The sequence below is a fragment of the Setaria italica genome, chromosome III, assembly GCF_000263155.2.
Source record: "Setaria italica strain Yugu1 chromosome III, Setaria_italica_v2.0, whole genome shotgun sequence".
Taxonomy (NCBI): domain Eukaryota; kingdom Viridiplantae; phylum Streptophyta; class Magnoliopsida; order Poales; family Poaceae; genus Setaria; species Setaria italica.
The window spans coordinates 311,807-335,190 of NC_028452.1; the positions used below are offsets into that span (position 1 = coordinate 311,807).

The 23,384-nt window shown below is 49.2% G+C and overlaps 3 protein-coding genes across 4 annotated transcripts; 2 read left to right on the top strand and 1 right to left on the bottom strand.

The window, feature by feature from the left end:
• Positions 1-1,809: 1,809 nt before the first annotated feature.
• Positions 1,810-3,105, bottom strand: LOC101768488 (vacuolar iron transporter homolog 5-like). Its single transcript, XM_012844648.3, has one exon. It carries the CDS (start codon positions 2,835-2,837, stop codon positions 2,193-2,195), a length of 645 nt encoding a protein of 214 aa, XP_012700102.2. The 5' UTR covers positions 2,838-3,105; the 3' UTR covers positions 1,810-2,192.
• Positions 3,106-10,317: 7,212 nt separating this feature from the next.
• LOC101768886 (SKP1-interacting partner 15) lies at positions 10,318-11,926 on the top strand. The gene has a single exon (XM_012844301.3). It carries the CDS (start codon positions 10,445-10,447, stop codon positions 11,678-11,680), a length of 1,236 nt encoding a protein of 411 aa, XP_012699755.2. The 5' UTR covers positions 10,318-10,444; the 3' UTR covers positions 11,681-11,926.
• Positions 11,927-13,229: 1,303 nt separating this feature from the next.
• Positions 13,230-23,369, top strand: LOC101769300 (serine/threonine-protein kinase STY8). Of its 2 annotated transcripts, none has more exons than XM_012844676.2 (16): positions 13,230-17,518; positions 17,615-17,729; positions 17,854-17,948; positions 18,144-18,245; positions 18,908-18,980; positions 19,098-19,208; positions 19,768-19,818; positions 20,022-20,158; positions 20,449-20,556; positions 20,646-20,719; positions 21,558-21,733; positions 21,821-21,907; positions 22,187-22,267; positions 22,353-22,403; positions 22,519-22,659; positions 22,771-23,369. In XM_012844676.2, exons 1-16 carry the CDS (start codon positions 17,292-17,294, stop codon positions 22,828-22,830), a joined length of 1,689 nt encoding a protein of 562 aa, XP_012700130.1. In that variant the 5' UTR covers positions 13,230-17,291; the 3' UTR covers positions 22,831-23,369. The 2 variants fall into 2 exon arrangements, with proteins under 2 accessions (XP_012700130.1, XP_004959984.1); XM_004959927.3 differs by having other exon boundaries at positions 13,232-17,518; positions 21,812-21,907.
• Positions 23,370-23,384: the final 15 nt, after the last annotated feature.

Sequence of the window (23,384 nt, forward strand, 5' to 3'; positions counted from 1 at the left end):
ATCCTCACCAATGCAACGCTAGATGGGAGCAAGTGGCACTCATATTTTGTTCGGCGTATCCGTGTGATAATGAGGCGTTTCTTACAAAATTAAGAAATTGCTATTGCTGCATGAATCAAAAGCCCGAACAGTTGTGCTACGACACCATGCATGAGTGTCAGGTCGCATGCTCTGTTTGTAAACCCAAGTGCCCACCCGTCCAGTCAACAATTGTGTGATTTATGCAATAATCGTTAGTATTGTGTCTGGCCTTAAAAGTGCCGGCACCAATCTATTGCACGAGATTGATAATAATATGAGAAAGCACCGCTGGTAGATAATTCACCTTTCATCCACCCCTTTTGTTTCGGTTTAAATTTGGCCTGTGACTAAAGGTGGCATGCCACGGTAGGCCAGATTAGGGACCTTTAGTCCCGGTTGTAAATTACAACCGGGACTAAAGCCCCCCTTTAGTCCCGGTTGTAACTGTTGGAATTTTCGCACCGACTGCGCCCCCCTTTTGTCCCGGGCGTGGCGGTGGTGGCAGTGGGTGTCGCGGTGGCGGCGGCGGGCGTGGTGATGGTGGTGGCGGGCGTGGCGGTGGTGGTGGCGGCGGGCGGTGTGGTGGTGGCGGCAGGGGGGGGGGGGGGGGAAGAGGGGGGGTTCCCGCCCAAGCCCATGCGGGGTAGGGGGACTTTTTATTTTTTGAAATTTTTTAGTCCCGGTTGGTACCAACCGGGACTAAAGAGGGTTTAAGTCCCGGGTGGACGATCCGGGACTAAAGACCCCTTTTGTCTCGAAAACTATATTCCGGATGGCTTTTAGAGAGATTTGGCCCCTACCAACCGGGATTAAAGCCGAGTTTTCTACCCGTGTAGCTACATTCAGTTGTCTGCCATTGTTTTCTTTAATTGTCACATTTTACAATATTGGTTTTTCTAGTGTGTGTGCCGGCTCTCATTGCCACATGTTACGAAAACACTGTTCTTTTCAATACCATGATGCGCGGCGCATTCGAAAATAATATCAGTTTTCTGCATATATATATATATACCACATCTGCTATTCCACTTCCACAAGGCTGCTTGAGGAGATTATGTATACATTTTCTCTGAAAAACTTCATCAAACAAGTTTTAGTAAAACTCTCTTGGAAATTTTTTTTTTGAAAACTTCTTGAAAACCTAGCTTCTTTTTAAAAACTCTAGAAAACTTTTATATGATTGTTTTCAGAAAACTAGGAGGAAAGGGCGCGCAAGTCACACCATAGTGAGCTGCGAGTGTGCTGGCGCGTACACACAAACCATGAGTTTCACCTTTATTTGCACTTGACCCAGTGCCCCGATGTATATGAGCAAGAACACGAGAAATCTAAAAAAATACTTGACCTTATTGGCCCTTTTACAATTCTCAGTATTTTCTATTATGATATTTAATAACATTGTACCTTGTGACTATTACAATTCTAGATTGAATTTTATAAGTTATTAAAGCCAAGTAAGCTGGGTGGCACACGGCATGATTGTTGATTATATATTATGCCTAAAAAGGTTAGTTTTGTCAATGGCCAATGGATCGGAGCAGCAACGGCGTGTAGTGGAGTGTGGAGCCAGCAGCGTAGCCGGGCGCGACATGGAATGAATTATCCGCATCTATATCTCCCATGCATATTTGCTTTGTCAGCACTCACTTTGATCACTGCTCCTTTCGTTCCAAATTGTAGGTCGTTTTAACTTTTCCATGTGCATAGTTTTATTATGCACTTAGATATAGTCAAATGACCTACAATTTGGAACGGATGGAGTATTTTACAAATTGCAATACGACATGATGAATAATTAAGTGAGAAATTAATTAATTAATACGGTTGATATTAGTTCAGCAGTGTTTACACATGCCTGCCGCAGTCGTCTTAAGAGCAGTACAAGCATGCACGATATGCTCACAGTACGTACGTAGTATTACATTAGCGTTCATGCATGGTAACTCGATCGATATTCAACAGCAGCAGGTAGCATACATAGATGCAACTAGCTAGGTAGCAGCTAGGGATGGATGATGGATCATCGATATGAGTCGCGTGTGCATCTGTCATATATCTAGTGTATGGTTACTGGTTAGGAGATGGATGCACGTACGAAACGAAATGATAAAAGCAACGACGACACACCAGAAGCGTGTGGTGTGTTGGATGATCTATCGAGATCAACATCATCATATTCCGCTTGCTTTGAAGAGCCTCATGAGGCCGAAGGTGACGCCCATGGCGGCCCAGCCGCCGGTCACCACCCGCGCGCAGGACCTCGCGACGGGGGCGCGGCCCAGCACGGCACCGACGCAGCCGAACGCGGCGAGCGTGGCGGTGGCCAGCGCGATGACGACGCCGATGCGGAGCCTGTAGTCGCGGATGAAGCCTGCGGCCAGCAGCGGCACGAGCGCGCCGACGGAGAAGGCGAGCGCGGACGCGACGGCGGCCTGGACGGGGCTCGGGAGCGCCTTCTCCTCCTCGCCGCCGCGCTTGCCGTCGCGATCGAGCTGAGCCAGCTCGACGTCGCGCTGGGAGCAGACGGAGACGAACTCGCCGATGGCCATGCTGCAGGCGCCCGCCAGGAGGCCCGCGAAGCCGGAGATGACCATGGCGCGCGCGTCCGCCTTCACGGCGCCCACGCCCAGCATCAGCGACGCCGTCGACACCAGCCCGTCGTTGGCGCCCAGCACGGCGGCGCGCAGCCAGTTGGCGCGCTGCGACAGGACGTCGTCCTCGTCAACGCCGCCGCAAGGGAGGGCACGCGGGTTCTCGGCGTCCACAACGCCGGCCAGCTTGTTGGCGCCGTCCACGTTATTGATCAAGGCCGCCATGGATATGCTGCTGATGATTTGAGTGAGTGAGTATAGTCAGTATGTAGCAGTGTGGATCGATCGGTGGATGTATATACTGGAAGAGGCAGTGCTAGCAGTGGCAGTGTGGCGGACACACGCGAGCTCGTGCCGCGTTTTATAGAACGAAGAAGCTACATACTTGGTCTCTCTCTCAGGCAGTCGATCAGGTTATTGCATTGGTTTGTTTTTGTTGCGTGCGGCCAATGCAATGCACTCGACGATGATGGATCGTAGTGGGGGATCCACTGCATCTTTGGTGGAAAAGCAGCTAGCAGCTAGCGTCTTTTTTCCCCTGCTCTCCTCTGACCTCTGGTATCGCTCTCTCCGTGTGTGCCCGCCCATGGGCGCACACACTGATAAAGCTACCCTGCCTTTAAATTTGCAGCTGGTTGTGCTTGCCGATTGTATATATGCGGAATCCACGACGACGACCACCGGACGGGGAAGCCCATGTGGCCGCCGCCGCCCGTTGGCGGTAGCTGGCAGCACCTGGCGGCGGCAGCGGCCGGCAGCGGCGTCGATGTCGCTCGCTCCTGTTTCCTCCTCCCCTCCCTCATTTTCCCCCTGCGTGTTGCTTCTCTTCTTTGGTGGTGCCGGATGGTGGCTGTTGGCGGCGGCAAGATTCAGCTATAGATGGCCAAACAGGCAGCCTGGCCTGACCTGGCACGAGCACGATTTGGCCCGGCACGTTTAGGCTCGTATAGTAACCGTGCCATACCGTGTCGGCCCATATCCGAAGAAGCGGCCTAGGCACGGCCCGCTACCTTCTTAGGCGGGCCGTGCCGGCACGTTGGCCCAGAGGGCCTTAATGGCCTCGCCGTACTCGTGCCAGCCAGTGAGCACGGCATCAAACCAACCTTTATTTAACACAGCAAACTACCCTTCAAAATAGAGAAAGGAAAAAAAAAGCCCGCACGCATCACTGCCTCTGCTTTCTCCTCACCATTCCCACCGCACTCCCAGATCTCCCCCCTCCCTATGCCTCCCCTTTCGCGTCGCCACGATGGCCGACAAGACCCTCGACCCACCGTCGGACGCAGCTCCGTCCCTGTCCCCTGCCCCAGCGACGCCGCCGCCACCCCCGCGGCACTGCTCCGCCCGTGTTGGGATTTGTTCGAGCACGGCCTCCTACCCATCCCTAAGCTCATCTTCCCGGAGGGCACGCTGGCGCAGACCCCCGCCGAGCTCAAGGAGAAGCTCGCCGCCGCGGCCCCGACAACGGGTGCATGGGTGCCGCCACGCTGGTGGAGGCGCTGCAGATCCCGCAGGAGCAAGCCGTGCTCGCGCTCGGCATACTCGTGGCCATGCTCCCCACTGAGGACCCCGCACTCGGGGACGGCGTCGGGGACGCCGACATCCACAACGTGCTGGTCTTCCTCTTCCTCTGGGCGGCGGACCTGCGGAGGGGCGAGGGAGCAGGGCTGCAGCGGAGGCAGCAGAATGGAGGTAGGGTTGCGGGGGTGCAGCCGCCGCCAGTATATATATGGCTACGGAGGCGGGCTGAGCGGGCCTTAACAGGCCGGGCTGCCCACTTAATTGTGACGGGCTAAATAGGCCGTGTTGTGCTGGGCTAGCACGCGGGCTGAGAGAGCAGCCTAGGCACGACCCTTGGTATGGGCTGGGCCAACACGGGCACGACGACCGCCGTGTCGTGCCTGGACCGGGCCAAAATCCCATGCCGTGGGCCGGCCCACGTGCCAGGGGCCATATAGCCAACTATAGATTCGGCACGGCGAGGTTTGATCTATGCCGGGGATGTGCGGATCGGCGTCCTTGGTGGGCATCGCTTCCTCCCTGGAGGCATCGTCTTGCACGACCTTCTCACCGTACCTCCGTTGACTACGGGTTGTTAGGCAGTCGGTGATGTGCGTGTGCTCTTGGGTCCTGTTTGGCACGGCTCCACTCCTAAACTCCAGCAACTCCATAAAAAAATTCAGCCAAACACCCCAACTCCAAAACTCCATGGAGTTGCCAACTCCATGGAGCTGTAGTGCAAATGGAGGTGGAGTTTTGGAGCACCTCTTTTGCTGCTCCAGAAACCTCTCTTTTGAACCTCCTCGTGGAGTTGGTGGATAATTACCCACCAATGCCACTGGTTATGGAAAAAAAACGTTTCGTTCTATTCTATTGTTCCCCATCGTCAAGGCCAGTCGCCCGTCGTCGCCCGCCGCCCGTCGCCGCCCAGCGCCGCGCCCGTTGCCGCCCGTCGCCTGTCGCCGCCCCGCGTCGCGCCCGCCCGCCGCCCGTTGCCCGTCGCCGCCTGCCGCCCGTCGCCTGCTACCCGTCGCCGTCCACCCCGCCGCTCGCTGCCCAGCCCCGCCGCCCGTCCCGCCGCCCGCCACCTGTCCCGCCGCTCGCCACCCAGCCCCGCCGCCCAGCCCGCCGCCCACCCTGCCGCCCGTTGGCATATTGAAAGTGGAAGATTTTGACAGACCAAAGGAAACATTTGCAAAAGTCTTTTGAGTTTCACTCCTCCTGACCATGTTCATCCATTCATTTACAGCATATGTTGGGATATTGAAAGGGGATGGATGGATGTAAAATACACACAACCCGTTGGCATATTGAAAGGGGAAGAAGAAGATGGGATAGAGAGGATGACAAGTGGGGTCTTAATTGGGGGCAACAATGGCAATCCACACTGAAATCGATCTTTTTTGGAGCTGAGAGCACCCATCTAGCCAAACATCCTATTTTAGTTCTGGAGTTTTGGAGCGGAGCTGGCTCCATGTGGAGTTCTGGAGTGGAGCAGCTCCACTCGGAGTTGGAGCTATGCCAAACAGGGCCTTGGTGTCTTTCTCTCCTGCAGGTATCGATCCTCTTAGGTCGTGTTTGGTGTGGTGGTGGTGCCATAGTTTTCTTTTCTATTTGTTGCATCTGTGTTTCCAGTCACTTGTGGTAGTTTTTGTAACTCTGCGCTTTGGATCCTTCCTAAGTTGCATCGTTGTAATTCTCTTCTTCTTAATGAAAAACATGCTATGCACGTCTTTAAAAAAAAATGACGACCACCGGACTGCAAAAGCTTCCTAGCCATGCATAGAGCAGCAGATCATCCAACGCGGCCATGAGCTTGCCATTGACACATATTTGGCAAGTGCATGCCCTCTTGTGTTGTGCCACAAAAACTGCATGCACTTGTTTGTAGTGTTCTTTTCTGAAATTTGAAATGGTAGTATCACTCCTGTGTCTTTGCTTATGGCACATTGAAAGTTTCTATAACGGGGGTAGTCCATTTCGCTCTCATCAGTAAGCCAGGTACCATGGGGGAAAAAAAACCTAGCCTGGCCCAGTGTGTCTAGCTTCTTCGATCAGTGTTGCGTGATGGCCGACCACATATAGCACTATAGTCTATAGCTTGGAAGAAACAACACACTCCGATTTGGTACCGGGTGTAGGGTTGTATCGCCAGAAGTGGCGGATCCACCTGAACATCGCAACTGCGATGAGGGGGCAGTGAAGCGAGATGCAGAGCAAGGATGCGGACAGTGTGGAAGCAGAAGGAACAGTGGGAGGAGGAGGAGGAGGAGGAAGAAGAAGAAGAAAGTAAGCGAGCTGTCGTTGGATCGTGATCAAGTGGCTGAGAAAAATCTTGCATTGGGCTGGTTGGCTACACGGGTGGTCCTGATCGATGGACTCATGCTTATACATACGTGCCACAAGGAACACACGAAGTAGTAGTATAGGTAATAACGGTTCTCCTTTTTCCTTTAGAAAAAGAAGGTTGCCACGAAACATCTTGTCGCTATCCATATAGCTTAGTCGAATACTTGTAAGGGTGCACTAAGCTAGCTAGCTGGAGAGACGTCAAGAAGTGAAGAAGAATCAAACCAAGAGCTGCCTATGTATGTTCCTCCATTTTTGTCTGCAGATTATTAAAGCGTGTAGTAAGTGACAGCATGAAATGATAGATGGACATGTACGTTGTTATCTTATCGCGCGCGCTGAAACCAAATTATCTCAGACGACTCTGATGAGCTAATGATCAGGCTTTAGTTGTGTACTTGTGCTCGATCGGAATTTTAGCTTATTAGCTATAGCTGTTAAGCTGTTTGGAAGAATGGCATCGATGCATTAGCCTGCTGCTCGATCCATTATCGTCGTTGCGGCTTGTCAAGAAATCCAACAACAGCTAAAGGCTCATGACTGTTTTCTTTTTGTTTCTTTGGAATCCAAATCAAAATGGAAAGGAAACAAGGGAAAGAGACAAGAGGGACACAGAGACAGCATCGAGGATCAATGTCACACCTTTAATTACTTTGGGGACAAATAAAGCAGACGACCTATACCATACATCCCGCGCGAGTACTTGCCGCGATCGATGATGGATTGCGAGAAAAGAAAACACGAAATAAAGTAGGTCAAAAATTTTAGGTATGCGCTCGATGAACCGGATGGATCGGATCCATGGTGCAGGTGAAGGCGGCATGCTGCATGCAGCCACGGCCGCATCAAGTAGGTGGGTGTGTCGGGCCGGCCGGGCCAGCAGGAGGAAGACGAGAAAGTGGTAGTGAGTGCTGAATCGGCAGGCACTGGCAATTGCAAGATTATTAGTGAATAGAGAAATGGAGGGAGTGCGCGATCAGCATGCGCTCCACACGAAAGCCACCACCCTAATCCTTGTTTATCTTATCGCCTCCGCCTCTTTTTCGTTTTCTATTTACTAATCTGTTGCTGCCCACACGAAAGGCGCTTCGCTAGCTTTAATTTACGTATATGTCGGCTGTCTTCTTCCTCCGTCCTCCTGATATATGATGCATCATATCTCGCATGGCTACTTCACTCCTACATACATATGCTCACCATCATATTGCATTCTATATATGTTGCCATTGGTGCCACCACCAAACTTATTGGCCTTTTGACAGCCTCAGCTCGACCTTCACCCCTGGGTGCTCCAAGCAGTCAGTCAACTGCACTATATTATTGTCTTTTCTTCTTTCAATTTAATTACTGTTTTTCAGGATTCCCTTCTTCTTGTTGCATCTTTCTTTTTTGCACCTCCTGCATGCATGCATATGTGCTTCTTCATTCTTTTCTTATCAGGGAAAGAAAAAGATTCAGCAAAAGACAACCGGTGGAATGAAGCAAAGACCGCTGCAATATAGTAGGAGTATTGATTGATTGATCTCTGACAGCGTTATTCTGTTCCAGTTCATTCTTGAGTTGGCGATGCGGTAGATGAACTGTTTCAGTTCCGTGCCGGCGATGCAGTTTTGAGGCTGTGGAATTGCATGCATTATATTGGATGCGCTGCCCGGATATGTTCTTTTCCTTCTCCGGCCAAGGGTCGTCGTTCATCCATCCACGATCGATTGTGGAATCTTGGGGGCATTCGCATTCCAATGTTTAATTTCCCGTTTCTGGACAGGGTTCCTGGCTCCATCAGTTTTTTGTGGCCAAGCTTCGATGAGGCGGTAGGCTCAAATAATTAATTTTATTTATTTTCTAAAAAAATGGGGGGCCGGAGCCCAGCTTGACAACTCGGCCCGACAACTGTCATGGGATGTTTGTGGTCACAAATTTTCAGCCCGAAATGAACCGTTTTTTCGGCCCAGCCCGGCCCGAGCTGCGCAAAATGGTCAGGTCTACTCCTATCCATTAGGCCGCTAATGTTTCCAATCGCGCTCAGTTGAGATTTGCGCTGTTGAATCACGCCGATGCTCTCACATGGTTCTATTAGATTTTGGCCCACCCAACCTTTTCTGGCCCACGTGGGCGTGTGCGCGCCCAAACGTCCTCTGGACCTCCATGACAATAGATAGATTGCTAGTTTTTTTTTCCCTTTCTTTCCACTAGGTGCATGGTGTACAGAAGCCAATCGTAGAAAGACAGCGTTGATATGATCACACGTGACATGCCTCAAATTTCGTACAAGAAAAAATGAAACAAAAAGGCTATAATTAACAAACCAATTATCCAAATTATAACTCGATTGCACCTTTTGTTTTGAAATTTTGTTCGCTGACAGTTCCATGCCAGGCTAGGGACATCTGCAGACTGCTGGGGCTGGGAAGTCTAGAGAAACTCCAACAAAATTGTTATCTGACTCTTCAAGTTAAAATTTGGCAAGTAAATAAGAAAATCATGATCCAACAGAGTTACCATTCAGCTCTCCATCCTATCCAACTTACCAAACTTCTTCTCCCGCTTGCCAAATTTGGTAAGCCAACTTACCTCATCAAAATGTGAGTCCCTCCTGTTCCGCTATTCCAGCTACGGCCGATATCGCGGACAATAGCGGCGCTATTTGGCTTAGCTCACATGACGATTAGCGGCGATGTTGATAATTTCCAGTCTGATGGTGGGATTCGAACATGGAGCTGCGGGAGAGACCAAGCCGGCCGGATGTCCAGGGAGCTGCGGGAGAGGCCAAGCTGGCGGCCGAACGAGCTGAATCGGCCAGCAGCAATGACGGCACTAGCTGTCGCCGATGAGTGGGTGTAGGGCACGCGCAGGCCGCTGCAAATCTCCTGGCTAGCACACGCACCCAGCAGAGTGGCCAGGGGTTCTTCATGCGACGCACAAGCCTCTGGTGGACGTTTGGTAGGGGAAGCAGTGGTTCCAGGCGGCGGAGGTGGAAGAAGGTAACTACAGGAGCAGTGCAGAATGCACATGTACGTGTCTGTGGAGTCTATTTGGGCTTTTGGGAATATTTGGGCCAACGGGCCTTTTAATTTTGTGTAGAACCATTGGATTTTTCTTTCGTTTTTACTAGTCCGCTAAATGATTTAGCTTCCGCTCTAGCCCGCCACGCCATAGCTTGCTATAGCTTTTGGAAAACATCGTCACTAAACTTCAAAACCTGCTATTTAAAATATTGATCCCACGTGCAGTAATTGTTAGAATGGAGATTGCAAAATAAAAAGATTGTTACAGTACGAAACAGAGAGGCTGTTACGATTTGGAGCTAGATAGTCCGCTGAAACGAGAAAGATAGAGAGGAATCGTATTTGGTCTGTCCTCGTGTGTCCCCACACAGCGGCGACCCGGGTCAGACAGCTGGGGTCCTCGTATATATAGAGTATTTTAATCAGCCACCCAAGGCAGCAGACAGCTGGGTCCTCGTCTACATTCTTGCCCCACTTGCCAGGCCAAGTGAGCTGCACGCCACCTTTTCCCGCGTCGCTTTGCGATTTTCCTCCCGGTGTCGTCAGTCCCGCCGCTGCCACTCCGACCCCAACCTACTCCCTCAATGCCATCCGGGGCCCAGTGCAAATGGGTCCCATCTGCCATGGACCGTAACGATATGGCTATTGCTGGTATCTGCTGCCGCCCAGGCGCAGACGCAAACGGCTCCGGTCAGACGGAAGCGCCGCTCCTAAGCACACCACGGCGTACCCTGTCGCGCCCACACTTTCTTACTGACATATGGGCCATGCCGCACACCAAAGGATGACGGGCCCACGTCCATTGACTACATCCACGAGCGGGTCGATCTACGAAAGGTACTCGACCGGATGGGAAATGACGGAAACACCCCCGCCTCCTGGTCTGCAAATTCCAACGCCACACCGCCCCCTCCCTCCTCCTCTTCCTTCCTCGGTCTCAGACTCATCTGTTCCCCACCTAACCCCACCCCGTCCGCCATGGCCGCCGGCTCCGGCTCCGACCCCGCCGCCGACTCGCAGCCCCCGCCGCCGATCCACCACCTGCCGCCGGACGCCCTCCACAACGTCCTGCTTCGCCTCCAGCTCCGCGACGCCGTCGTCTGCCGCCCCGTCTCGCGCCTCTTCCACGACACCCTCTCCCCGCAGTTCCTCGCGCTGCTCCCCACCCTGCGCCTCCTCCTCCTCCGCCACCCGCGCCCCGAAGGCGGCGGATGCCTCCACGCCTTCGACCCCGCGCGCCGCCACTGGCTCCGCCTCCCCTTCGCCCACTTCCTCCCCTACCACTCCTTCTCCCCCGTCGCATCCTCCACCTCCCTCCTCTACCTCTGGGTCGAGACCTCCACATCGCCCTCGCCCCCGGCACCCCTCCCCTCCGCATCCTCCTCCTCCACCGCCGCCGCGCACCCGCCCAAATCGCTCGCCGTCTGCAACCCCTTCGCCGGCACCTACCGCCTCCTGCCCCCGCTCGGATCCGCGTGGGCGCGCCACGGCACCGTCCTCGCCGGCCCCGGCGGCACCGTGCTCGTCCTCACCGAGCTCGCCGCGCTGTCCTACACGCCGTCCGGATCCGGCAAGTGGATGAAGCATCCCCTCTCGCTGCCCTCCAAGCCGCGGAGCCCCATACTCGCCTCCGCCGCAGCAGCCGTCTTCGCCCTATGCGACGTCGGTACCCCGTGGCGCAGCCAGTGGAAACTCTTCTCCTGCCCACTCGCCACGCTCACCGGCGGCTGGGCGCCCGTCGAGCGCGCCGCATGGGGAGACGTCTTCGAGATCCTCAAGCGCCCCCGCCTCCTTGCCGGAGCCGGCGGTCGCCGGGTCCTTATGATCGGCGGCCTCAGGTCCTCGTTCGCCATGGACGCGCCGTGCTCCACGGTGCTCATCCTGCGCCTAGATCTGGCCACCATGGTGTGGGACGAAGCTGGCCGCATGCCGCCCAACATGTACCGCTGCTTCACTGGCCTCTGCGAGGCTGCTTCGCAGGGCAACTCGATGCCCACTGCCGCTGCCGGTGGCAACAACAAGGTGAAGGTGTTTGGAGGTGATGGGAAGGTGTGGTTCGCTGGAAAGCGGGTACGTGGGAAACTTGCAATGTGGGAGGAGGATGAGACGGGCATTAGCGGTGGTAAGTGGGACTGGGTGGATGGTGTTCCTGGCTACAGTGATGGCGTATACGGTGGATTTGTGTTCGATGGTGGGTTCACAGCGATTCCTTGATGCTGCTGGAAAGCGAATCCTAGTCCGGTGCGTCACTAAATGAGCTCAAGTTATTTTATATACATGGGACGTCTATCTGTTGCATGCATGGGAACTGATATGCCCCCAAATTTTATTTACAATGTTTAGCATGATGGAAACTTCTAATTGTTGTACTTGATTAATGGAAAAGGAACCTTAAGTCGTTTATTTTGGACATTGAAATGCTGTTGAGCAATCTTCATTTCTTGATGAACTGTTTGTTTATTTACTCGAAATTTATATTGTTTGGTAACCATTCTGCTTGGTCATATGCAAGGTGGACATATTATCATAGTACATTGATATGTCAGTGCTGCTCATTGGATGTTTGCTTCAGATTGTAATTCAGTTAGCATTGTTACCAGCTGCCTTTAAGTAAGCAACCTGATCAGCGTTGCTTAAGTTGTGAACGGTGTTGATACTTGTTCTAGGGTTTGCAATGGTTTTAGCCTACCGCTCCCATCACACAACATAGAGTACTGTCATACAAAGTTCATTCTTATTTTGTTTAGCATCAACTGTGATTACCTGTTACTTGATCCACTAGGCCTTTGATTAGCTCTCATTAAACAAGGTCTAGGTACTATGGCTGTTATTTTTGTAGTGGTTACTTGAGTTGGGGAACTACAAGGTTACTAGTGTCTGAATGTACCGATGCCCTAGTTCTACTAAACTGCTTTGATGTAGCACTACAGTTATTGATGCCATTGGGCTGATTTTTTTGCCACTTTTGATATGGTCAGTTTAACGGTTGGCCATCTTGTGTGACTGACATGTGGGGCTGCCTATGTCTATGACAGTGGGTCTGGGGGCAAATACTATGCGCTTGTAGGCCTTGTTTGGCATGGCTCCAACTCTGGGTGGAGCTGCTCCACTCCAGAACTCCAGGTGGAGCTAGCTCTGGGTGGAGTTGGAGCGGTCTAGATGGGGTGTTTGGCCAGAAGAGTGCTCTCAGCTCCAAAAAAGACCGATTTTAGTGTGGATTGCCATTGTTGCCCCCCAATTTAGGCCCCACTTGTCATCCTCTCCATCCCATCTTCTTCCTCAGAACCTATGCCTCACTTGTCGAACACTAGCGTCCCTATGCCGCCCAGGACCTCCGCGATGCCACACCGCGCGGCTTCGGCCGCCGCCGTCGCCGTCGCCGTCGTCGGTGTTGGCCTTGCCGCACAAGCGCAAGAGGAGCGGCGGCACTGGCGGAGTGCCGTGGAGGAAGACGGTGCGGGCCTCGGCGGCGAGCCGCGCGGCGGTGGCGGGGGTGCGGACGAGCTCGGGCACGCGGGGGATGGCGTCGACGCCGGCACGGCGGTGGAGCCACATGAGGAGCGCGGCGGCGGGCTCATGCAGGATGGGAGGGGCCACGATGGCCCGCCCAATAGGGAGGGAGGGGCCACGGTGGCCGGCGGCGTGAGGGAGGGGCCATGGCGGCGTGCCCGACGGGGAGGGAGGGGCCACGGCGGTCGGGCGGGGCTCGGGCAGCCGGCGGCGGGGGTGGACGGCGGCTGCCGGTGTGGGTGGTGGCGGCAAACCCTAGCGGCGGCGGGGCTCGGGTGGGTTGTAGGAACGGAGCAGAACAGAGCAGTGCGCGGGATGGAAGAACAGGAGATGTGGCGTGGGGAAGTCTCGGGAGGAAAAGAACGAACCGTTTTTTGTGTAACCAGTGGCATTGGTGGGTAATTACCTACCAACTCCACAAGGAGGTTCATATTGGCTGGTTTTGGAGCTGCAAAAGAGGTGCTCCAAAACTCCACCCCCATTTGCACTACAGCTCCATGGAGTTTTGGAGCTGGGATGTTTGGCTGGATTTTTTGCAGGAGTTCTGGAGTGGAGCCATGCCAAACAGGCCCATGGTGCTTGATTAGACGGGATTTCTGATCCACCTTTTGGCAATAGCTAATATTTTTTGTTTGCTTCAACGTTGCATAATTGTTCCCTTGATTTTTTTTAGAAAACTGATGGTACTATAATGTTACTCTCATCATATTTCCAAACTGAATTTGATAAACAAGATTGTTAAGTCTTGGAGTGCCTCCTATGGCTATGGGTTACCATTAGGCATTAGCACCACTTCTGCATGAGACAATGAACAAGCAACATCAACTATATTCAAGGATGTTAGGGAATTATGATAAGCTTATATCATTATCTTTTGAAACAAAAGTATCATATCTTGCAAACTCCTGTGTGGACACACAGATATGTATATGATGTTTGGGGTTCTTGTGTGCTGATCTTGGCTAATAAATATTGAAAAATTGCTAACAGAGTTGAAAACAGACAATGGTAGCTTGAAAATCTGTCTGCGAAGTATATATTTGTTCTAGGAAGTATTTACGTTTTGTGATAATATATGATCCCTAATTCCATATAACCATGTTAGTGGCGGAGGCACTTGAAACCTCACATGCCTGTCTGAAACAACCTATATGCAGCTTGTCCTTTCTCACTGTAGTAGAATAATTTTACTGATTGTCCAGATCTGAATAAGATGCCTCAGCTCCTAGTTGAGTAGAAACTCTTAATTTGGTTGCAAAGAGTTAGAGAAATTGACAGCGCAGCATTTCAGAAAGCTGTCCTGCCAATAGTTCACTTCAAAGTTTCAAGAGTCTTCTGATCTCAGAAATTGCACTTGTATGTGCAACTGTGCTTATGGAATGTGAAGGTCCTCATAGGCATCTCTTGCCTGGATGATGGTCAACTATCCAAAAACTGGCCACAGTTGGAGCAGATATCTGACCTTATTTTTCGTATAGTAGTGTGTTGCTTGCTTACTGGTCAACTTGTCGCAAGAATGCTGTGGTTGTGTTTTATTACTCCTATCACTCTCAAGTCTGAACCTCCACCTATCCATGTATGTGCCAATATGAAATAGCAACGCTATGTAATCACTGTTGCATTGTTTGATTTAAAAAAAGTCTTTCAGCAAGCTGTTATGTCAGCGAAAACATTTCAAAGTCGTTGATGCATTGCTTTGATTATGCTTGTCGTTTCCTTTTCTTTTTTTTTGGAAGATCTACGCTTGTCATTTTCAATAGCTATGATTTTCCTTGCTTAATGTTTGTGATGAATGGAAGTGTAGCCTGAAGCATGGATGGCGCCAATATTGCCGTTCACTTGTGATGTCTGATCATCTGGGTCAGTAACTGGAGTGTTTGTATCGTTTGTGGTTTATGTTATGCACTGGGTGTCGAATGAATGGGCGATCTTGGTGACCTGGTGATTGTAGATGTCTGTCTATGCCTTTATTGCAGAATAGACGAATAGGGTGATCATGCACTTTGTGATTGCTTGGTGTTATTTTTATGGGTAATGAAGTGAAGGCCCGATATGCAGTATTGTATATACTATATATAGAGTAGTATTATTTTGACTTGAGTGGGTTGGAAACAAAAGGAGTTGATAGATTAATGATCCATAGCTAAGAAGTTGGTATGTGCTGACGCCATTGCTTATATGTTTTTGTCTGCAATACTAGGCATGTTCGTGCGTTGTTTGTGCATAATCTTTGGCTGGCAAGACATTGTCACATTATTATTGATTGACAGGTGGATTTGTGATGTGTTGTGTGTGCTAGCGTGGTGTATAACAGAATCTTTACACGACTGACTAGTAGCATGCTGGACTTGCGGCCTGCTGGTCGCTGGCCATGTTTCTGTTTTGGATTCTGGCCGTTGATTCTGCATGTAACTTGATACGAGATTCGTATTAGCGTTGACCACTGCGTTCATCTGCATGCATTATCCAAACTCTGTGGCCTTGTGTGGGTAAGCACTAAGCACGACAATCATTTCGAGAAGCTGTATTTGCCAGGATAAGAGCATGCAGAGAATGGTGTGCTAGTGCAGAGCGGATGAAAGCAAATCAAACCGAACCGGAGGTGATAATCTAAGCCGAAATGACTCGGCACAGGATTCTTTCTGATCAGCAGCTGATGTCCGATTTGGCCACTTGATTCCGTCCTTCTCCCATTGTCATTGTGTTACATGTACTTTTGAGGCTTGACTGACTCTTTCCCCCCGTCTCGCCATTCGCAGAGGAGACTTGGGTGTCACACATCAAAAGCCTTTGGTTGGTGGTTTTGGTGGGCGCCTGCGTTGCATTGGTTCTCACGAGACAAAGGCGCTATCGACGACAGAAGATGGCACAAAACAAACCAGAGTGGGCTTCCAACTCAACTGATTTTAAAAATGGGAGCCGTCGGTGGCACGACGTGCAGTGCAGGTCGTCGCTTGCTCGCTTCTCTGATTTGTAATCAACATGCCGTGGAGCAGTAAAGCATTTTACGTACTCCTCCACCACCACTAGGCTCTAGGCTAGCGCTGCAGGTCGGCCCGGAACCTGAGCTGACGATCGTAGACAGCAACCTGCCTCTGCCTGACCCGCCAGTTTGCAGCTGCTGATTCTCCATCAATTTCTACGTTGATTAATGAATTGAGCCTGGAACTTGGCTTTACCGGTTGGTTGGAATGGCGGAGAGGAAACAAGAGAACAAAATGGGCATCTGAAGCCGCCGGTGATCCTCTGATCGTCTTCTTCTCTCGACCTCAGTGCCGTACGCTTCTTCTATCTGCAGGTTCCAAAGTCCAAAGTGAAAACTGGGTGAGGTCAAGAGCGGAATCTTGGATCCAGTCGCACGGAATCTGCAGTACGCAATGAGAGTTTTTGGCCTTTGCTGTCTTCCGCCGGGTTAATTTTCTTGGGATGATGAGATGCGCAGCGTGCATTCAGGTCTGGTCTATGGTCTTGGCTGCGCATGACTTTGGGCGGCCGGCAGCCAGGTTAGGTTAGTAATAATTTGGTCATCTGAAGATGGTGTGATAGTCTTCTTTATAAATTTAATTGAATTCAAGATAGTTTGAATTAGAACAATGATGCAGGATTTATGATATTCAAATCAAACCTAAAGAACGAGTCGCTGTCAAGAATAATCTCAAACGAGTAGGAGTACTAGGCACTGGATTGTGGGGCTGCGGTAAAGGAGGCGGGTCCCTCCGATTCTCATTGTCCGTCCAATCTCCGGTAGTCGCGGAAAGGAGAAAGGTGCTCTGCTCCCCCTGCCCTGCCGGCGGAGACCAACCGCCCGATCCTCCAGCGCCGCATCACCTCCGTCCAGCCGGAAAGTTTTGGAATCGGATGAGGACCCCACGCGGCGACTCCTGGCTTGCCGCCGGCACCCACGACCACGAAGCACAAGCAGCAGGCGCCAAAAACAAATGATCAATTTCCTTCTCCTACGGCACGCCCACAGAGCATCATCCCCCTCGCCTCCTCTGTTCAGCTCGCTCTCCTCGTCTCTGCTCCTCGCCTCCGCCTTTTGGATTGGAGTTGGACCCTGCATCGCCGGCGACATCACCGCCAAATACCAAACTGCCCCTACCCCCCGCCCTCTATAAATACGGAGCCGGCGTCTTCCGTCACAAGATTCTGCCAAAAGATCCCCTCGGAATCCCCCGCCCGCCCATTTCGCCGTCGCCATCCCCCGGTCTCTCTTTGTCGCCGCCGCGGCATCCTCCGCCCCTGAACGCTAGGCCTTGCTGCCGGACGTCGCTATGACCGAGCCGTAGGCGGCACCTCGGCGCCGCGGGAGACGATGGAGAACGATGGCATCGAGGAGGGCGTGGGCGAAAGCTCCTGGCCTGCCACCGCCGCCGCCGCCGACCGAGGAGCCACCTCGGCCGGCGGCGGCGGCGTCGGGTACACTGACATCCGGAAGGAGATCTTCGATCGTCTCATGGCCATGGGAATCGAAGAGGTCGTCTCAGACCCGCCGGCCTTCCGCGAACAGCTCGACCGCCACTTTGAGCGGCTGCCGGCGAGGTCAGCGTCATCTCTCTCTGTCTGTCTTATATGCAGTAGTATTTCTCCTCTCACCTGCTTCTGCGTGGTTGACTTCCGATTCGATTCCGGTGGCAGCTACTCCATCGATTTGGACGTCGAGAAGGCGGAGGACGTGTTGCTGCACCGCAGGATTCTCGACGAGTGCGCCGACCCTGACAAGCGCCCCGTCTTCCATGTCCGCTTCGTGAGGGTCAGCACCACACCACTGCCTGATCGTGTCTCAACTCTCTACTGTGCTGCTATGTCAGTCACGTCATGCGTGCCTCGATCGTCTTCTCACTGACAAATTTTGCTCGGCCTTCGTATCTGAGCAGTGCGTGGAGGCCCCGGTGGATTCAGAAGACAAGGCACAGGGCCCTTCTACGAGGGAATACGGTAATAGTGGGGGCTCTCTCACTTCCACTTTGAGGTACATACAGGCTATATAACCCAACCACTTTGCAACATGCCGTTAAATCCTTACCCTTGCTGCAAGTGAACTCAACCTGTTGTTATTTGTAGTTTCGATGAGCTTTCTGAAGAAAACCAATTTTACCTCATATGAGTATTTTACGGTGTTATATCTTGCCTGCTAAAAAGGTATGCATATGTATATACTGCACAGAGAGATTGAATTTAAAGGATCTGAACCATGCGAAAGGATGATGGAGGACCTGAGTTTGGAGAGAAGAAAAGTTGTGGATGACTCTGAGGCCAGTTCTGCGAGGTATTTCTCTACCTCAGAGTTATTACACAGAGCCCTGAAGATGTATCAATGAGTCCTGTATTGCATCGCCATCTTGTTAAGTTCGGCCTTATGACTAAATCTGAAACATCCCACCTATATCATGTTTCATGACGTCACCCACAAAAAGCTCATTCTTCAGTTTTGATTTGTAAAGCTTGAAAGACACTGATGGCAGAACTCCTGCTTTTGGTTTAAAAAAGGGGACTACATGCCTGATTAGTGTAGATTCGTATAATATTTCTACCATAATTTGTTGCGAGGGGTCTGCAGCCATAGGTCAATGGGAAGAGTTATGCTGGGAGCTTCTTCATTGATGTGAAAGAATACCTTTTGTAGTCACCATCAGTGCAGTGATCTGTGATCAGGGCTAGCTGTGCCGTGTTCTGATTGTTAAGTTTGGTTGATCATGAGCATAAACTTCTAGGTTATAAATTATCAATTCAGTATATTCCTGTATTATGATTGGCCTTTTTCTTCCTCACACACTTTTATATTTTACTTCTTTGTTCTATTTCCGACCAGTTTGGCGAGTGCTGTATTTGGAACTTCCCTTTGGAAATCATTCTCTTAAATTGCTTGAGATTTGTGTTTGTATTGTCTGATTCATGATACTGCCAAAATTCACGTTCAAATATCCACAGGAGAGACGTAGGAATTCTCCATGTTCATGAAATTATTTTTTCTACCATTGACAAGACAAAGCTCCTCGCTCAGGTAAGACTTAGAATACCAATTCATGTGCTATGCGGTTTCCATATAGACTTCAGATGAATGACCTTCTGACTTCCATATTACTTGGGTGCAACTTTTGTTCGTGCTGTTGTTTTGTAGTTATCTTCTTTGCTGTCTGAAGTTGGACTGAACATTCGTGAAGCTCATGTTTTCTCAACAACCGATGGCTTTTGTTTGGATGTATTTGTTGTTGATGGTTGGGAAACAGAGGTAAACGTAGAGCATGATTGTGTAGTGCTAGCTTGTTCATTGACATACTGCTGGAGCATGTTTCTGCTTGGATTTTTGAAACTTACGGTGGAATGCTCTCCTTTCTATGGAGAGAAGATTTTTAATTATACAAATAATTGTCGAACAGCAAATAATACAAACTACATGTAAAATTCCTATCTAATTTCAAACAAGATTTATACGTGATATCAGAACAAGGCATCCTATTACTAACAACATGTTCTCAAAAGGTGCATAAAGATAGTCCCTCTTAGCTAATAGTTTGCAGAATATGTAAATGTTTATGTTAAATCATGAAGTTATGAAAATGAGGGTTCATGCTACCATATACACCGACTTGGGATTCATACTTTGCAAGGCAGAGCACCCACAATTGTTCTGACTTTATGCTTGATAACTGACATATAAACTGAGCTATTGGGCATCTTGTTTATGAATATGTAGATTCTATTAATGAGTCAAGCATCAATGCTTTATGTTAAGTACTATTATTTGCACGGAGTTCTTGAGTGAAAACACCGCGTAATGCTGATTGCAGGACACGGATGGTTTGCTACAGAGTCTCAAGGAGACAGCGGCACGCAATCATGTATGCTGCTTTTTTTCTCCATTACTTTTGCATGAATACTTAAAATTCCCAGATGCCTGCCTGGTTCGGATGTGCCACATGCTTGTAATTTACCTTTTCACGTCAATAGTGTTTTTATACACTTCTACTCAGCGCTAAGACAAAAGAATGAATACATTAGCTTAATATTTTCCTTACAGACTTGAATCCCATGTGTTACGTAGGCCTCATTATCAAACCCAACAAATTCTGCAGCCTCGGAAAGAATACTAGAGCTGCAAGAGAAGATTGGTGATTCGAATGTTGACAGGAGTTTGCTGCAGATTGGGGAGAAGATTGCATCTGGATCTTCCGGAGACTTGTAAGAACAAAGTAACACTTAGCAAGGAATACTATGATGTATGAAGCCGATTTGTTTGAGCAATATCAGCAACTTAACTGCCAGTGTCTGTTTCATGCCCTTTGTATGCATTACATATTAAGAAAATGGCTTGATATGGGGACACCGTCAATAAACATAAGCAAGAAACTGGCTTAACCATGAACTCTAGAGAAATCTTGCTCATTTTCTTTAAAATACTTTGATTATACAGGGCAAGACCTCAAGATAGTTAAGTGATCAAGAGGTTGCATCTGTGTTATTGTCTGCAGATTCCGAGGAACTTATCATGGTATGGATGTCGCAATAAAGTTCCTTAGAGCTGAACATGTTAATGACTCTTCAAAATTGGAGTTTTTACAAGAAGTAACGATTCTAAAGTAAGCATTCATACTAAATCAATGTGGTACAAAATAACATATGGAATCATTTGATTCCAGATAATTCTAACAGCTTAGGTTGCGTGCAGGAGTGTCAATCATGATAATGTTGTTCGGTTCTACGGGGCATGCACAAAGCAGAGAAAATATGTCATTGTAACAGGTAACAGTCATATTGCCTCCAATCTTAAATTCTGCTATTTGGATGGATGTCAGCATCATTGTTGTCTTGTATTTTTATTATCTTAATGAATAGATCTATTATATTGACACTGAACTTGCCTTTATGGGATGTATATTGTTGTACTATTTTAACTTGTATAATGTGTAATTAGAGTTTTCTGCTATACTACAATCAGAAATTTGCACTACCACTGAATCTAATTCTTGTTTACATTCTCATATATAGAAAATCATGTGATGATTTTTTTTTTCTATATGTTTCAAGTAGCCTGATCCTGGATAATGACAAGAATTTGAGTGGGGAACAGTTTGGCCATGCGCACTGCTGCTTCTCTGTTCCTGTGTCAGCCTATCAATCTTTTGAAGCAAAAAACGGGAGCGTGGAGTGTGTCATCCTATCATGCTAGTGTAGGTGGCGGAGATTGTTCTTTGGCACAGTTGCTACTTATATTAGAAATTTAGTGACATGTTGGAATCCCTCAAAAAAGGTTATAGGCATTAACAGTTGAAACCTGCATGAAGCCAGTCACCTTTTTTTTGAAACGTAAAGCCAGTCACCTTACTATTTCAGTTGTTAAACATACAGATCATTTCTGTAATTCGTATCTGCCAACTGTCCAACTCCAAGTGCTTTTGCTGCTGCCATGATTCTAATCCCAAAGAAGCCCCTATGCCATGACTATGCTTATTTTATTTAGTTTTTGAGCCAGTTAGACAACTGAATGATGTTTCATGTGTGGAGTTTTATTGTCAGATAATTCATTTATCCTGTCATCTGATATTCATGAGATCATATATATTGCTTGTGTCCCTTTCAGAGTATATGCCTGGAGGTAATTTATATGACTTTCTTCACAAGCAAAAAAACACTGTGGATCTCACAATGGTTCTTAGGATTGCTATCGGCATCTCAAGGGGGATGGATTATTTGCACCAAAACAATATTGTCCATAGAGACTTGAAGACTGCCAATTTGCTGATGGGCTCTGATCATGTATGCGTATTATTTTGAAATTCATTTAATTATTAATTCACGGTTCATCAAGCATTGACTACAGGTCTCTGAAAATAGGTTGTGAAGATTGCAGACTTTGGAGTCTCAAGGAATCCACCTCAAGAGGGAGACATGACTGCTGAAACTGGCACCTACAGATGGATGGCACCTGAGGTGTGTCGATTCCTTCTAGTATGCTCATGGGAAGCTCATCCTACTAGACACAGAAAAATTGCTGCATGCACGTGTGCACTGTTATGTTTTCACGTGTACAGAAACCTTTCCATATTTCCCCCCATTGAGACGTACAAGTCATAGGTTTTGAGGACGATTAGTTTTACTTTTGGTCCGAACAACAGAATGCAAAAGTTATCTTCCGAATACAGTTCTTTCTGTGCAAGTTAAGACATTTAGTATGTGCACCCTGCTTATTAGAGTTGCGTGTCTTACCAGGTAATAAACCACAAGCCCTATGATCATAGGGCAGATGTCTTCAGCTTTGCTGTCGTTCTCTGGGAGCTGGTCACTTCAAAGGTAAATCATGGTGCCACGTCCATCTTTGACTCGTCTTGAGTTATATGAGCATCTACATAGCCTTATTTGTGCTGTACACATGTAGATGCCATACGAAAATCTGACACCCCTGCAAGCTGCACTTGGAGTGAGGCAGGTAATTTCACAATGAGCCCTGACTCAGCTGCTAATAGCTAGTGGAGATGTCACAAGGATGAAGGGTCACAACAATAGACTAAGATTTATCTGCTCCTTGTTTATAACTATATCAGGGAATGCGGTTGGAGATCCCCTCATGGGTGCATCCGCAACTGTCTAAACTGATTCAGCAGTGCTGGGATGAAAATCCTAACGTGCGTCCCTCATTCGCTGAGATCACCGCAGAACTGGAAGACATGTTACGGCATCTTCAGGTACCATTCTTCTCCCCTGATGCTCCTGTATGTTACCTACCATGGGCCATGCATGGCTAGTAATGACTTGTGCACTGATGATGACCTGATGAAAATCTGCATACTTTTTAGGGCTCCAAGGGAAGCAACCGTCATTCCAAAGGAAAGGTGCACAAGAAATCACAGGGATAGGTAGAATAACAAGGTTCTCAGAAACAGCTTAGAGGAGCTTAAGGGGCCGTTTGGTTCCCTTTGCTTATTTTTAGCACCTGTCACATCAAATGTTTAGATACTAATTAGAAGTATTAAACGTAGACTATTTACAAAACCCATTACACAGATGGAGGCTAAATGGCGAGACGAATCTATTAAGCCTAATTAGCCTCTATCTGTATAATGAGTTTTGTAAATAGTCTACGTTTAATACTCCTAATTAGTATCTAAACATTCGATGTGATAGGTGCTAAACACCGTCCATGTTATGAGGCTACTACGCTTAGGGGTTGTAAAGGGCCCTCTAATTTAGCCTAGCAAATTTAAGGATCGGACTCAATAAGAGCTGGAACATAATATTATATGATTTTGAACTAAAAATAGATAGGACTGAGTTGGAAGGGTCATGATTCATTACCACCCCTAACTACACTATGCTACGGTTGGTTGTTACGAAGATGCTGCTAGTACAGAATGTTTTGTATATATGTATATGTGTGGGGTTGCTTGCTTTTGCCCGATTGGTATGTGTT

Excerpts from the sequence above, each read along its gene's own strand:
- LOC101769300 (XM_004959927.3), top strand. The coding sequence starts at position 17,292 with ATGGAGAACGATGGCATCGAGGAGGGCGTGGGCGAAAGCTCCTGGCCT. Across the intron at positions 18,981-19,097 it reads AGACAAAGCTCCTCGCTCAG|TTATCTTCTTTGCTGTCTGA; the intron begins GTAAGACTTAGA and ends GTTGTTTTGTAG. Across the intron at positions 21,734-21,811 it reads TGCTGATGGGCTCTGATCAT|GTTGTGAAGATTGCAGACTT; the intron begins GTATGCGTATTA and ends CTCTGAAAATAG.
- LOC101768886 (XM_012844301.3), top strand. The coding sequence starts at position 10,445 with ATGGCCGCCGGCTCCGGCTCCGACCCCGCCGCCGACTCGCAGCCCCCG.
- LOC101768488 (XM_012844648.3), bottom strand. The coding sequence starts at position 2,837 with ATGGCGGCCTTGATCAATAACGTGGACGGCGCCAACAAGCTGGCCGGC.